General features: G+C 38.7%; 1 protein-coding gene across 3 annotated transcripts in view; it reads right to left on the reverse strand.

The window, feature by feature from the left end:
• The window catches only part of CSMD1 (CUB and Sushi multiple domains 1), a 2,076,272-nt gene that overhangs the window by 1,670,720 nt on the left and 389,420 nt on the right, over positions 1-16,132 (reverse strand). For all 3 annotated transcript variants that reach the window (XR_003509135.1, XM_027530260.1, XM_027530259.1), the window contains exon 2: positions 11,597-11,813. Coding sequence is in view for 2 of the 3 variants with exons in the window: in XM_027530260.1 (XP_027386061.1) it covers positions 11,597-11,813 (217 nt within the window). In the remaining variant the exon portion in view is untranslated. The remainder of the gene's footprint in view (positions 1-11,596; positions 11,814-16,132) is intronic.

Genomic DNA, 16,132 nt, shown 5'->3' on the forward strand with positions numbered 1-16,132 from the left:
CTTGAGATGCACAGGGACAATTTTGTGAAATATTAATAAAAATAATATGCAATTGGTTTTAAAAGTTGAATATAACTTAGGCAAGCAGAGTTAAAGATGAGGAATATTGTAGTATATTATATTTTCTTACAAGGTCAGAATAAGGAATAACTCATAGACCCATTTAACTAAATATGTCCCCTAAAATATATTCATAGACAGAACACCTGTTCTCCCACCCCTGCTGCAAATTCACATTCTCCCCCACTGCTAATGTGCTGGCATTTGAAGGTGGAGGCTCTAGGAAGTGGTTAGTGATTAGGGAGTGTGGGGGGCTTCCCGGAAGGGTGAGGGACTTCCTTGGTGGCTCAGATGGTAAATAATCTGCCTGCAATACAGGAGACCCAGGGTCAGGAAGATTCCCTGGAGAAGGGAATGGCAACCACTCCAGTATTCTTGCCTGGGAAATCCCATGGACCAAGGAGCCTGGCAGGTTACAGTCCATGGATTGCAAAGAGTCATTCACAACTGAGTGACTAACACTAGGGAGGGTGGAGTTCTCTTGATTATGATTAGCATTCTTCTATGAGAGACCTTGGAGAGTTCCCCAGCCCCTTTTACCACATGAAGACACTGACAGCAGAGACACAGATAGCCCCTATGAACAAAGAAACAGGCCCTCGTTAGACACAAAATTTCCTGGCAACTTAATCTTGAACTTTTTGCCTCCAGAACTATGGGGAATAAATGTCCATTGTTATTTAACCTCCCAGCCCATGGTATATCCTGTTATAACAGCCAGAGTGGACTGAAACACTACAGGGGAAACATGGAAGAGACTGGAGGGCAGACATGTTTAATAGTTTGGGGTCAGATTGGAGGGTTCTTTTAATATCAGGGTCACGTTGGCTAGAGTGTTCTTCTTACTGGCAACATAGAATGCAGACAGTAGCACAGCAACCATTTCAGGATTAGAAGGGGTGAGCCTGCGGCCATATATCATTGTCTCAATATATCGGTCAACCCCTGTGTAGGGTGAACCTTGGACAGGACAGGGCCTTCATGGAGCATTTTCTGTGAGGATCAAAACAGGCTGTGGTTTAAAAAGAGATACTGCAAAATAAAATGTTTAGGGTTTTATGACCACCTGGTGGGACTTCCATGGAGATTTGAGAATCAAGAGAAACTACAGAGTCAATATGGCCAGAGATTTAAAAAATAGCAGTAATATGACAGCTCATAAAAAAACAGCAAGGGCACAAAAACAGAAATATAGATCAATGGAACAGGAAAGAAAGGCCGGAGATAAAACCACTCACCTATGGTCAATTAATCTACCAAAAGGAGGCAAGAGTATAAAGTGGAGAAAAAAGTCTCTTTAATAAATTGTGCTGGGAAAACTGGAAGCTACATGTAAAAGAATGAAATTAGAGCATTCTCTAACATCATACAGAAAATAAACTCAAAATGGATTGAAGACTGAAAAGTAAGACCAGATACTATAAATCTCTTAGAGGAAGGGATAGGTGGAACACTCTTTGACATAAATCACAGTAAGGTCTTTATTGATCCACTACTACAGTAATGAAAATAAAAACAAAAATAAACAAATTGGACCTAATTAAAGCTTTTGCACAGCAAATTAAATAATAAATAAAACGAAAAGGCAACATACAGAATGGAAGAAAATATTTGCAAATTAAGTGACCAATGATGCATTAACTTCTAAAATGTTTAAAAAGCTCATGAAGCTCAATATAAAACAAACAAACAAAAAAAACCAAATTGAAACATGGGCTGAAGATCTAAATAGACATTTCTCTAAAGAAGACATACAGATGGCCAATAGGCACATGAAAAGGTGCTCAACATCACTAATTATCAGAGAAATCCAAATCAAAACTTCAATGAGGTATCACCTCACACTCGTCAGCACTGTCATCATCAAATAACCTACAAACAATAAATGCTAGAGAGGGTGTAGAGAAAAGGTAACCCTCCTACATTATTGGAGGAATATAAACTGATACAACCACTACGGACAACAGTATGTATGTTCCTTCAAAACCTAAAAATAGAGCTACCATATAATACACAGGCCTACTCCTGGACATATCTGTTAAAAAAATAATAATAATTTGAAAAGATACATGTACCTTAATGTTCACATCAACACTATTCACAATAACCAGGACATGGAAGCAACCTAAATATCCATCCATAGAGGAATGGGTAAATACAGACACAGACACACACACACACACACAATAGCATATTACTCAACTATAAAAAAAAAAAACCAAAATAATGCCATTTGCAGTGGCATTTATGGACTTAAGAGATTGTCATATTGAGTACAGTAAGCCAGACAGAGAAAGACAAATACTGTATATCACTTATATGTGGAATCTAAAAAAAGAAAATAGTACATGTGAATCTATTTACAATACAGAAATAGAGTCACAGATGTAGAAAACAAACTTACTGTTACAAAGAAAAGGAGGGATAGATAAATTGGGAGATTGTGATTGACATATATGTGGTACTATATGTGAAATGTTGTGCTGTGCTGAGTCGCTCAGTCATGTCCAACTCTTTGTGACCCCATGGGCTTGCAAGACTCCTCTGGCCATGGGATTCTCCAGACAAGAATATTGGAGTGTGTTGACATTTCCTCCTCCAGGGAATCTTCCCAGCCCAGGGATCAAATCCAGGTCTCCCACATTGCAGGCAGATTCTTTACTGTCTGAGCCAAAAGGGAAGCACAGTATACACCAGGGAATACTCTATAATGACGTTTATAGGAATGGAATCTAAAAAATAGTAGATATGTACATATGCATAACTGATTCATTTTACTAATATAACATTGTAAATCAACTATACACCCATAAAAATTAATTTAAAAAAAGTGAGTAACTGAAGTTTTAATTCCAGATAATCTAGAAGCAGGTTTCTATGTCTAATTTGAGTCTAATCATTTCTTTCATGCTTACAAGTCTTCATTTAATGCTCAATATAGTATATTGGTGTTTTTCTTTCTGATTTACTTTGCTCTGTATAATAGGCTCCAGTTTTATCCACCTCATTAGAACTGATTCAAATGCATTATTTTTAATAGCTGAGTAATATTCTATTGTGTATATGGACCACAACTATAGAGTGGGAGAAAATAATACTAAATGAAGCAACTGACAAAGAATTAATCTCAAAAATATACAAACAACTCATGCAGCTCAATTCCAGGAAAAAAAAAAAAAAAGTGACCCAATCAAAAAATGGGCCAAAGAACTAAACAGACATTTCTCCAAAGAAGACATACAAATGGCTAACAAACACATGAAAAAAAATGCTCAACGTCACTCATTATCAGAGAAATGCAAACCACAATGAGGTACCATCTCATACTGGTCGGAATGGCTGCTATCCAAAAGTCTATAAACAATAAATACTGGAGAGGGTGTGGAGAAAAAGGAACCCTCTTACACTGTTGGTGGGAATGCAAAGTAGTATAGCTACTATGGAGAACAGTGTGGAGATTCCTTAAAAAACTGTAAACAGAACTTCCATATGACCCAGTAATCCCAATGCTGGGCATACACACCAAGGAAACCAGAATTGAAAGAGACACATGTACCCCTATGTTCATCACAGCACTGTTTACAATAGCCAGGACATGGAAGCAACCTAGATGTTCATCAGCAGACAGAGCACAGTAAGTCAGAAAGAAAAAACACCAATACAGTATATTAATGCATACATATGGAATTTTGAAAGATGGTAACGATGACCCTATATGTGAGACACCAAAAGAGACAGAGATGTATAGAACAGTCTTTTGGACTCTGTGGGAGAAGGTGAGGGTGGGATGATTTGAGAGAATAGCATTGAAACATGTATATTACCATATGTGAAATACATCACCAGTCCAGGCTCAATGCATGAGGCAGCGTGCTCAGGGCTGGTGCACTGGAATGACCCTGAGGGATGGGATGAGGAGGGAGGTGGGAGGGAGGGTCAGGGTGGGGGACACATGTACACCCATGGCTGATTCATGTCAATGTATGGAAAAAAACACCACAATATTGCAGAGGAAGGTAAACTTCCAAACTCATTCTATGAGGCCACCATCACCCTAATACCAAAACCTAACAAAGATGCCAAAAAAAGAGAAAACTACAGACCAATATCACTGATAAACATAGATGCAAACATCCTTAACAAAATTCTAGCAAACAGAATCCAACAGCATGTTAAAAAGATCATAAATCATGACAAAGTGGGCTTTATCCCAGGGATACAAGGTTCTTCAATATCTGCAAATCAATCAATGCAATACACTACATTAACAAATTGAAAGATGAAAACCATATGATTATCTCAATAGATGCAGAAAAAGCCTTTGACAAAATTCAACATCCATTTATGATAAAAACCCTCCAGAAAGCAGAAATAGAAGGAACATACCACAACATAATAAAGGCTATATATGACAAACCCACAGCAAACATTATCCTCAATGGTGAAGAATTGAAAGCATTTCCTCTAAAGTCAGGAACAAGACAACGGTGCCCACTTTCACCATTACTATTCAACATAGTTTTGGAAGTTTTGGCCACAGCAATCAGAGCAGAAAAAGAAATAAAAGGAATCCAAATTGGGAAAGAAGAAGTAAAACTCTCACTGTTTGCAGATGACATGAACCTCTACGTAGAAAACCCTAAAGACTCCACCAGAAAATTACTAGAGCTAATCAATGATTATAGTAAAGTTGCAGGATATAAAATCAACACACAGAAATCCCTTGCCTTCCTATACACTAATAATGAGAAAACAGAAAGAGAAATTAAGGAAACAATTCCATTCACCATTGCAACGGAAAGAATAAAATACTTAGGAATATATCTACCTAAAGAAACTAAAGACCTATATATAGAAAACTATAAAACACTGGTGAAAGAAATCGAAGAGGACACTAATAGATGGAGAAATATACCATGTTCATGGATTGGAAGAATCAATATAGTAAAAATGAGTATACTACCCAAAGCAATTTATAGATTCAATGCAATCCTTATCAAGCTACCAACGGTATTCTTCACAGAGCTAGAACAAATAATTTCACAATTTGTATGGAAATACAAAAAACCTAGAATAGCCAAAGCTATCTTGAGAAAGAAGAATGAAACTGGAGGAATCAACCTACCTGACTTCAGGCTCTACTACAAAGCCATAGTCATCAAGACAGTATGGTACTGGCACAAAGACAGAAATATAGATCAATGGAACAAAACAGAAAGCCCAGAGATAAATCCACGCACATATGGACACCTTATCTTTGACAAAGGAGGCAAGAATATACAATGGATTAAAGACAATCTCTTTAACAAGTGGTGCTGGGAAAACTGGTCAACCACTTGTAAAAGAATGAAACTAGAACACTTTCTAACACCATACACAAAAATAAACTCAAAATGGATTAAAGATCTAAACATAAGACCAGAAACTATAAAACTCCTAGAGGAGAACATAGGCAAAACACTCTCCGACATACATCACAGCAGGATCCTCTATGACCCACCTCCCAGAATATTGGAAATAAAATCAAAAATAAACAAATGGGACCTAATTAAACTTAAAAGCTTCTGCACAACAAAGGAAATTATAAGCAAGGTGAAAAGACAGCCTTCAGAATGGGAGAAAATAATAGCAAATGAAGCAACTGACAAACAACTAATCTCAAAAATATACAAGCAACTCCTACAGCTCAATTCCAGAAAAATAAATGACCCAATCAAAAAATGGGCCAAAGAACTAAATAGACATTTCTCCAAAGAAGACATACAGATGGCTAACAAACACATGAAAAGATGCTCAACATCACTCATTATCAGAGAAATGCAAATCAAAACCACTATGAGGTACCATTTCATGCCAGTCAGAATGGCTGCGATCCAAAAGTCTACAAGCAATAAATGCTGGAGAGGGTGTGGAGAAAAGGGAACCCTCTTACACTGTTGGTGGGAATGAAAACTAGTACAGCCACTATGGAGAACAGTGTGGAGATTCCTTAAAAAACTGGAAATAGAACTGCCTTATGATCCAGCAATCCCACTCCTGGGCATACACACTGAGGAAACCAGAATTGAAAGAGACACGTGTGCCCCAATGTTCATCACAGCACTGTTTATAATAGCCAGGACATGGAAGCAACCTAGATGTCCATCAGCAGATGAATAGATAAGAAAGCTGTGGTACATATACCCAATGGAGTATTATTCAGCCATTAATAAGAATACATCTGAATCAGTTCTAATGAGGTGGATGAAACTGGAGCCTATTATACAGAGTGAAGTAAGCCAGAAAGAAAAACACTAATACAGTATACTAACGCATATATATGGAATTTAGAAAGATGGTAACAGTAACCCAGTATACGAGACAGCAAAAGAGACACTGATGTATAGAACAGTCTTTTGGACTCTGTGGGAGAGGGAGAGGGTGGGATGATTTGGGAGAATGGCATTGAAATACGTATAATATCATATGTGAAATGAATCGCCAGTCCAGGTTTGATGCACGATACTGGATGCTTGGGGCTGGTGCACTTGGATGACCCAGAGGGATGGTATGCGGAGGGAGGAGAGAGGAGGGTTCAGGATGGGGAACACATGTATACCTGTGGTGGATTCATTTCGATATTTGGCAAAACCAATACAATATTCTAAAGTTTAAAAATTAAATAAAATTTAAAAAATAATAATAAAAGCAATTGTTGGTACTTAAAAAAAAAAAAAGAATGAAACTAGATCACTTTCTATCACAATACACAAAAGTAAACTCAAAATGAATTAAAGATCTAAACATAAGACCAGAAACTATAAAACTCCCAGAGGAAAACATAGGCAAAACACTCTCAGATATAAACCACAGCAGGATCCTCTATGACCGACCTCCCAGAATATTGGAAATAAAAACAAAAATAAACAAATGGGACCTAATTAAAATTAAAAGCATCTGCACAACAAAGGAAACTATAAATAAGGTGAAAACACAGCCTTCAGAATGGGAGAAAATAATAACAAACGAAGAAACGGACAAAGACTTAATCTCAAAAATATACAAGCAGCTCAATTCCAGAAAAATAAACGACGCAATCAAAAAAGAACGAAACAGACATTTCTCCAAAGGAGACATACAGATGGCTAACAAACACATGAAAATTTGCTCAACATCACTCATTATCAGAGAAATACAAATCAAAACCACTATGAGGTACCATTTCACGCCAGTCAGAATGGCTGCGATCCAAAAGTCTACAAGTAATAAATGCTGGAGAGGGTGTGGAGAAAAGGGAACCCTCTTACACTGTTGGTGGGAGTGCAAACTAGTACAGCCACTATGGAGAACAGTGTGGAGATTCCTTAAAAAACTGGAAGTAGAACTGCCACAATACTATAAAGCAATTAGTCTCCAATTAAAAAAAAAAAAAAAAAAAGCTCAATAGCCACATACTAAAAGTTGATTTGTTGATGTATATATAAATCATATATGAGTTTGTTTCATATAGATAATCCAAAATGAAACATAGACTGTACACGGTTGCTTTGTTTAAAGTTTTTTGTTACATGCTGCTGCTGCTGACATAGGTTAAATCAAATATTCTCACTAAATTTCAAGTTACAACATAAACATGAGTAATCCTTAACCTCAAATTCTGTTAGCTGGGGATTACATGTAAATCTTATGTAATCTATATAAAAAGGTTTATCTATTGTATTTGCTCAAAATATATTTCTTTATAATAAAATGATCAAGTTGTTTAATATTATACATTGTCAATTTCCATTAGTGCACATTTTGAGCTGCTAAAAACTGTGTTTGTACAGAAGTAACACAACCAGAGACCATGACAGCTCTAAGTGGTAACTTTCCTGACAACTGAGTGAATTGGCAGCTCACAATCAAGTCTCTCACAAAGGTGGCCTTTGTTTGAATTCCAGAGATTCTCTGGGTTGCGATTTAATTTTATTTGAGAAATAAACAACCGTTCTAAGATACATGGGAAACAAATAGCCTTGGAGTCTCCACCTCAACCTTATTAATTAGATTTCAATACGTTATTGAAATTATTTCAATACGTTATTATACAACTACTTTTTCCATTAACTAATGTTGAAATACTACAACCTGCTCACATGTTTGCCCTAATAATGAGAACATTTTTTATTTCATATTATTATGTTTCCTATTACATTACATTATTTATTTACTATTTCACACCATTCTTGATTCAAGTTTTATATTTGTAAAGACCCTTGGGGCATGGCAACCCACTCCAGTATACTTGTCTGGAGAATCCTCATAGACAGAGGAGACTAGCGGGCTGCAATCCATGGAGTCGCAAAGAGTCAGACATGACTCAGTGACTGAGCACAGCACACAGCATAGTACTTAGCAGTTATTATTGGAATTCTGTTTCTGATATGCTTTGGGAATTTGTTAGGACACCTGAAATGGTCACTTCTGTGGTCCAGAATAATTATAATGTAAAAGACATATACTCCTTGGAAGACAAGTTATGACCAACCTAGATAGCATATTCAAAAGCAGAGACATTACTTTGCCAACAAAGGTCCATCTAGTCAAGGCTATGGTTTTCCCAGTGGTCATGTATGGATGTGAGAGTTGGATTGTGAGGAAACCTGAGTGCCAAAGAATTGATGCTTTTGAACTGTGGTGTTGGAGAAGACTCTTGAGAGTCCCTTGGACTGCAAGGAGATCCAACCAGTCCATTCTGAAGGAGATCAGCCCTGGGATTTCTTTGGAAGGAATGATGCTAAAGCTGAAACTCCAGTACTTTGGCCACCTCATACAAAGATTTGACTCATTGGAAAAGAGTCTGATGCTGGAAGGGATTGGGGGCAGGAGGAGAAGGGGATGACAGAGGATGAGATGGCTGGATGGCATCACTGACTCGATGGACGTGAGTCTGAGTGAACTCCAGGAGTTGGTGAAGGACAGGGAGGCCTGGTGTGCTGCGATTCATGGGGTCGCAAAGAGTCAGACACGACTGAGTGACTGAACTGAATTGAACTGATTAGGATGTCCACTCAAAGAGGCATTCTGAGTATGGAGTTCAGAGGGAAAGTTATATCATATAATAGAAAGACAAAAACATCTTCCTTACTCTAAGGACAGGAAACACATAGAATTGTGACTTGTTATTCATCTCAAATGAAAATTTATAAGTAACTGAGTAATTTGTGCAAACCCAAGCAGTTTCTTTCTTATCAGTCTTCCTTACTTTCTCTAGTTAAAACATCTAAGTGAGTAAGAATCAAGATTCACACATATAACTTACCAATATTAATAAAGTACATCAGAATAAAATACAATGAATCTAACTATTCTAACCTTAATATTTCTGCTGCTGATCCTGCTATAAAACTTAAAGTTTTCCTAAACTTTATAGTTATTAACATGTAAGTGTTAATCGTTCAATCGTGTCCAAATTTTTGTGACTCTGTGGACTGTAGCCCACCAGGCTCCTTTATCCATGGAATTCTCCAGGCAAGAATACTGGAATGGGTAGCCATTCCCTTCTTCAGGGGAATCTTCCCAACCCAGGGACTGAACCCAGGTCTCCTGCATTGCAGGCAGATACTTTATGGTCTGAGCCACTAGGGAAGATCATTAACATATAAAATGATCATAGTATCAACTTAAAAACTTAAGGGAATAATAAATTGTTTAAAGATAGGTTGGGCTTCCCTGGTGGCTCAGAGGATAAAGAATGCCTGAAATGCAGGAGACCTGGGTTTGATCCCTGTGTCAGGAAGAGGAGAATGGAAAGGCTACCCACTCCATTATTCTTGCCTGGGAAATCCCATGGACAGAGAAGACTGGTGGCTACAGTCCATAGGGTCACAAAAGAGTTGAACACGACTTAGCAACTAAACAACATCAAAGTTGAAAAAATTAACATTTAAGACAGATTTCCTTTAGAATAGAATAGAATTATAGAAATTAAAAGAGTTACAGGGATTGGAAATATTAACTGATTTTTTTTTTTTTTTTTGCTGTTTGTTTTATAAGCAACAGAAGTTTATGTAATTATGTAACTACTTAGGAAACTGCTCTCCCAACCCCAAATAATGCCTGAACCTACAGGGCGAATAAAAATGACTTTGGATATTTTAAAATAATAGATTTGAAGATCATTTGTAGTTTTTCCCTCAGAACAGGAGTGCTTTCAGCTGGACAGTAAATTAAAAACCACATCCAACAGAAGATCAATCTGGCTGCATCTGAGACCACTCCTGGGAAAGTTAATATGCAGAAGCTGGGCACTCTTCCTCACAGAAAAAAATTTTTTTTTTTTTTTTACTTTCACATGCAATAGGCTTTGTTATCATCAAAAGAGAAAGAATTACTTTTAACACAGAGTTATATGCCTTAATATTTGAGTTAACTGGATTATCTATTTTTTGTCACAACTCTTTGGAATTTTTATTACAATTCTCTCTGTTATTACAAAATAGCACTATTCCCTAGTAGAATCATTTATGTGGAATAAAAACTAGTAAATAACTAACAGAAGAGCATCAGAGAGATTAAGAAATCTTGCATCAAATTAACAAGTACTGTCTATGTAGATACTTTGTCCAAACACACTGGCCCATGCATCCTTGACAAGAAGAAAGCAAGCTTGGCTAAGGAGTCCATAAAGGAGGTAGCCATATGCAGTAAGTCTCAGAAAGGACAACTGGAAAACCAGACAGTAACACTGAAGATGGTACAGAAAAAAATCTATAAGGTGTTTTATATCTGAAAATGCATAAAGAAATGCAATTAGAATATTTTGAAATATAGTCATAATCTATTTTTAACACATTGACTATCTAGTTAATACATTGATATTCATATACATTCATGTTATATATGTATTAATATATTAAGATATTCCAATGTCTTTTTTATCCCTTAGCCAAAATTAAAAAAAAAAAAGATGGATATATTGTACAGGTACAATCTTGGTGATAAATTAAAAATATAACTTACAATCATCCTAGCAAATATTGTTCTTTCTTCATGGTAAAAAATCATATATCAAAAGAGAATGCTAATGAGCAATGGGATATATTATGATGGTACAAACCAAAATTTTTCCAGAGCACAATATTTTTCATGCTTTTATCCCACCCACCTCCTATGTCCTTTGTAGTGAATATATTCTATGACAATATCAAGGTTCCTTTTGTTGTTCTCTAAATTGTACTCAGACATGTACCTTTGTGCCTTTTCTCTCAAACCCACAGTTGCTTAAAAACAATGGTGTATTGTAACTGTAGTTAAATTACCTTGGCAACACTGTTTTATCCATCTTGAACAATTTGGTATCAATTAATGAAGTCAGTGATTGCTTTCAGTAAGAGGTTGTGCTTTTAGGGATTGAAAACATGGTGCACACATCCTCAATCTTTACTTTTTCTTTGTAGTAACTAAGACGTTACTTTCTGATCATAAATTCAAATTCTAACCCCAATGAAGTTTCAGAATCTGAGTATGTCAAACCGTGCCACCTGGTCTGTAACAGGAAGAGCCGACACCTTACCTCACTTTCAGATTGCCCTGTTGGAGCTGTCCATCATACACTGACAGAATATCGAAGTCCTCTTCCAGAGCAAAGGTGTGGAAGGACAGCTGTATCCGATTGCGCTCCCCCGTGATAATGATCCAGGTGCAGTTGGCGTAGTTGGGGTAGCCATGGGGGAACCCTGGGCTCTCGATGGTGCCATTGGGACCCTGAACTAAGCCCCCGCAGTTCTGACCTGGAAAAGAACACACATCAGAAAGCATATGAGCTTGGCCTGTCTTTAAGGTATTCTTTGTAAAATTTTCCAGCCATTATGGCCATTTTTTTTTGGGTGGGGGGGTCATGGTGTCTGGTTTGGAGGATCTCAGTTCCCCAATCAGGGATTGAACCTGGGCCATGGCAGTGAAGTCCAGAATCCTAAACACTAGACCTCAGGGAACTTTCTGGCCTGTCTTCATAATGATTTATTGTGTGATCCTTCATGCACAAATGCTGAGTGATAAATTACAGCAATATTCTCTAGTGTTAAAAAATAGAGAATGTGTGTGTGCTCAGTCATGCCCCAACTCTTTGCAACTCCATGGACTGTAACCCACCAGGCCCATCTATCCATGGAAATTTCCCAGACAAGAATACTAGAGTGGGATAACAACAGAGAATAAGATGGCAGAGGAGTAGGTGGGCATGGAGTACCTCTATCTCTATGGATACATCCAGAATACACCTTTAGACACAGAAGTGCAGGCAGAACACCAGCTGAGAGTGGACAGGAGTACCTGACCAGTGGAAAAGAATATATAGAACCATGCAAAACTTGGAAGGATGAAGGAACTAGGGGGAAAAACAGGAATGTTACTAGGACTGGACCTGCTCTCCGCAGGTCGGGGAACTGGAGCAGGGGTCCCATCCCCACGTGGGGGCAATTGTCTGAGTCAGAGGGGGAACATTTAAGGCTGAAAGTGAAAGAGCCGATCTTTGGCAGCCTAAATGGAATGAAAATCAGACAGTCCTTGCCTCAGCCATAAATACCCCAGACAGGGAGGAGGGTCGCCTGGAAGGCACAGCGACTGGGAATTGGATTTTAGGGATTGTGGAGCAATCCCAGGGTGAGGGCTGGTGTTGACTGTGGAGGGATGGATCAAGGGGATTTGAGGGAGGAGACTGTGGTGAAAAATGCCTGTAGAGGAAAGCCAGGCAGCATGGCAGCAAGGTGATATTGCTGAGTCATGCGTAGGGGGTGGAGCCATCACCATAGCCTCCCTCTCCCCCCATGCCAGCATTGGCAGTTGAACAATAGAGAGGCCGGCCTGTCAAACACCTGATGCATTTAACTACAAAGTAGGACGCCATCCAGGGTGCCCCATTATGTGCCTGACACAGCAATCTTCAGAGTAGGACCCTAGCCAGTGGGACTCCCTCTATGTGCCTGACAAGCAGAGCAACAGAGAAAGACCCCAGGCAAGGGAGCTCTCTAAATGCCTGAATGGGCGGGGCAATGGAAAAGACTGGACAAACAGGCTTTCTGATCTCCAGCTACAAGAGGCTCGAAAAATAGACTCTCAGCGGGCAATAACTCCTGCGGCAGAGGCAGTCCGTGTCTCTGCACACTTGGTGCCATCAGGGTCCCTGCAAACCAAGCAGCTGTGCCACCTTCACGCTCAACTCTCACTGGGTCAGAACTGCCACAAGCGAAAAAAAAAGTCTACCATCTATGCATACAGGGTCGCTTCAGTAGTGTTCGATTTTTTGCGATCTGTAGACTGTGGCTGGCCAGGCTTCTCTGTCAGGGAGGGGAGTTCTCCAGGTAAGAACGCTGCAGTGTATTGGCCAATATTGGTTGCTGTACCCTTCTAGAGCACTAGATTTCCTTCTGTCCTAGCCACCAACTCCCTTGAGTACCTGGTGCTGCCAGAACCCCTGCAACTCAAGCAGCTGCACCACCTCCACACCTGGCCCTCACAGGGGCAAACCCAAATCATCCAGGGCACCCTCAGGAGCAAACCCCAGTGGATGCCCCACATGCAGAAGTGGAAATAAAACCACAATTTAAACCCAGGGGCAGTGTGGCTAAGGAAGAAGACACAAAACCTTCCCACCAGCTGTACAAGTTGTAGATTAAATCCACACAATCAACTAGGCAGACTGTGTCTATGGAATATGCATATAGGGCCATTGAGAGCTCCCACAAAACAAAATGCACCAGTTCTGATAGCTGTGGACATTGGAGGCAAGAACACACAGTAGGACCAGATTAGAATCTGAGCTGCCCCCAGGGCAGAGCCACAGATCAGCACAGTGCTGGAGGGCATCCTAGGGAGGTAAGGTGGACTGTGACTCCCAGGGAGGGAAAGTGACTCAAGAAAAACATTTATTATTCTAATGTTTTAATTTGTTCTGTAGAATCTTTTGGACTTTTCTCTTTCTTTTTTTTCCTTTTTTCCCTGCTCTGTGGTAGTTGGTGATTTTATTGGAACTATGAAATCTAATTAAGCTTTTGAACTTCTTTTGTTTTCTTCTTTTCTTTTCACAATCACATTTTTTATTGCTGTTATAAACCTCTGCTTCTTTGTTGGGTTCTTGCAGTTCTGGGGAGGTTTTTTTTTTTTTCTCTCTCTCGCTCTCTCTCTTTTCACTTTAAAAAAGCCTTTAAACCTATTATTATTTTCTACATTTATCCCTTAGTTTGCTTTTCCCCTTGCAGTTAATCTTTAATGTATAAAAATCTTTATCTACCTCTATTTAACTTTGCGTATCTATTCTTTCTTTCTTTTCTTTCTCTCCTTTACTCTCAACATATTTGTTAGTTTTATTTTCATTGCTTTATTCCCCAATTAGCACCTTGCTTTAGTTTTGTTTTCCAGTCTGTTCTTTAGTTAGTTTTGTTCTGGTAGGTATAATTTTTGGTTTCCTTTGTTCACCAGGTCAATCTATTGTACTTTATTTTTGTTGGACTGCTTTGACTTTGCTCATGGGTGTATATGTATATGTGTATATGCCATTATTTTAATTATTATTTGCCTGTTATGTAACTGCCATTTGTCTGGGGTTCATCTTTGGTTTCTCATTTTTGGATATTTGTTTTAATCTCAATACCATAAAAAACCACTTGTGGAATCTTTGTTCTTGACTGGAGATCAAGCCCTGAACCTTTGGAGTGGGAGCATGGACTTCAAGACCCTAGGCTACCAGAGAATTAACCCTGCTTCTGCTGCTGCTAAGTCACTTCAGTCATGTCCAACTCTGTGCGACCCCATAGACAGCAGCCCACCAGGCTTCCCCGTCCCTGGGATTCTCCAGGCAAGAACACTGGAGTGGGTTGCCATTTCCTTCTCCAATGCATGAAAGTGAAAAGTGAAAGTGAAGTCGCTCAGTCGTGTCTGACTCTCCGTGACCCCATGGACTGCAGCCTACCAGGTTCCTCCGTCCATGGGATTTTCCAGGCAAGAGTACTGGAATGGGGTGCCATTGCCTTCTCCGAGAATTAACCCTAGGGAGTATCAAATAGTGAGAACTCACACAAAGGAAACCACTCGAATACAAGACTTGGCATCCCCAACCACCAGTAGCACCCTCTGCAGATTGCCTCATCTAAACAACAAACCAAACAAAAATACAAACCCAGTCATCAGCAGACAGGATTACCACCTCACTCAGCCTTGACTATCAGAGGAAAAATAAACACACAAACAAAAACTCAGCACAAATCTCACTCTATAGGAAGCTTACACAAACCACAGGGCCAATCTTAGGAGGGCAGAAACCAAAAGGAAGAATGAATTCAACCTTGAAGCCTGGGGAAAGGAGACCTCAAATGCAATAAGGTAAAAAACAATAATGAAAAGGCAGAAAAACACTGCACATGTGAAGGAACAAATTAGAAACACAGAAGTCCAAACAAATGAAGAGGAAATAGCCAAACTACCTGAAAAAGAATTCAGAATACTTACAATAAAGATGATAAAAATCATTGAAAACAAAATGGAGAAAATGCAAGACGCAACAAAGACCTAGAAGAATTAAAGAATAAACATACAGAGACAAACAACACAATTACTGAAATTAAAAATACTCTAGAAGTAATCAATAGCAGAATATCTGAAGCAGAAGAACAAATGAGTGAGCTGGAATATAAAATGGTAGAAATAACTTCTAAGAGCAGGAGAAAATAAAAAGAATGAAAAGAACGGAGAATAGTCTCAGAGACCTCTAGGACAATATCAAACTCACAAACATTTGAATTATAGAGGTCCCAGAAGAAGAAGAGAAAAAGAAAGTGTGTGAGAAATTTTGGAAGAGATTGTAGTTTAAAATTTTCCCTTCCTGGAACAGGAAACAGTCAATCAAGTCCAAGAGGCACAAAGAGTCCCATACAGGATAAACTCAAGGAGAAAAATACTAAGATACATGTTAATCAAACTAACAAAGACTGAATGCAAAGCAATACTAAAATCAGCACGGGAGAAGCAAAAAGTAACATACAAGGAAAACCCCATATGCTTAACAGCTGATCTTTCAGTAGAAACTCTGCAAGCCAGAAGAGAATGTCAGGATATA

Source organism: Bos indicus x Bos taurus, chromosome 27 (genome assembly GCF_003369695.1).
Source record: "Bos indicus x Bos taurus breed Angus x Brahman F1 hybrid chromosome 27, Bos_hybrid_MaternalHap_v2.0, whole genome shotgun sequence".
Taxonomy (NCBI): domain Eukaryota; kingdom Metazoa; phylum Chordata; class Mammalia; order Artiodactyla; family Bovidae; genus Bos; species Bos indicus x Bos taurus.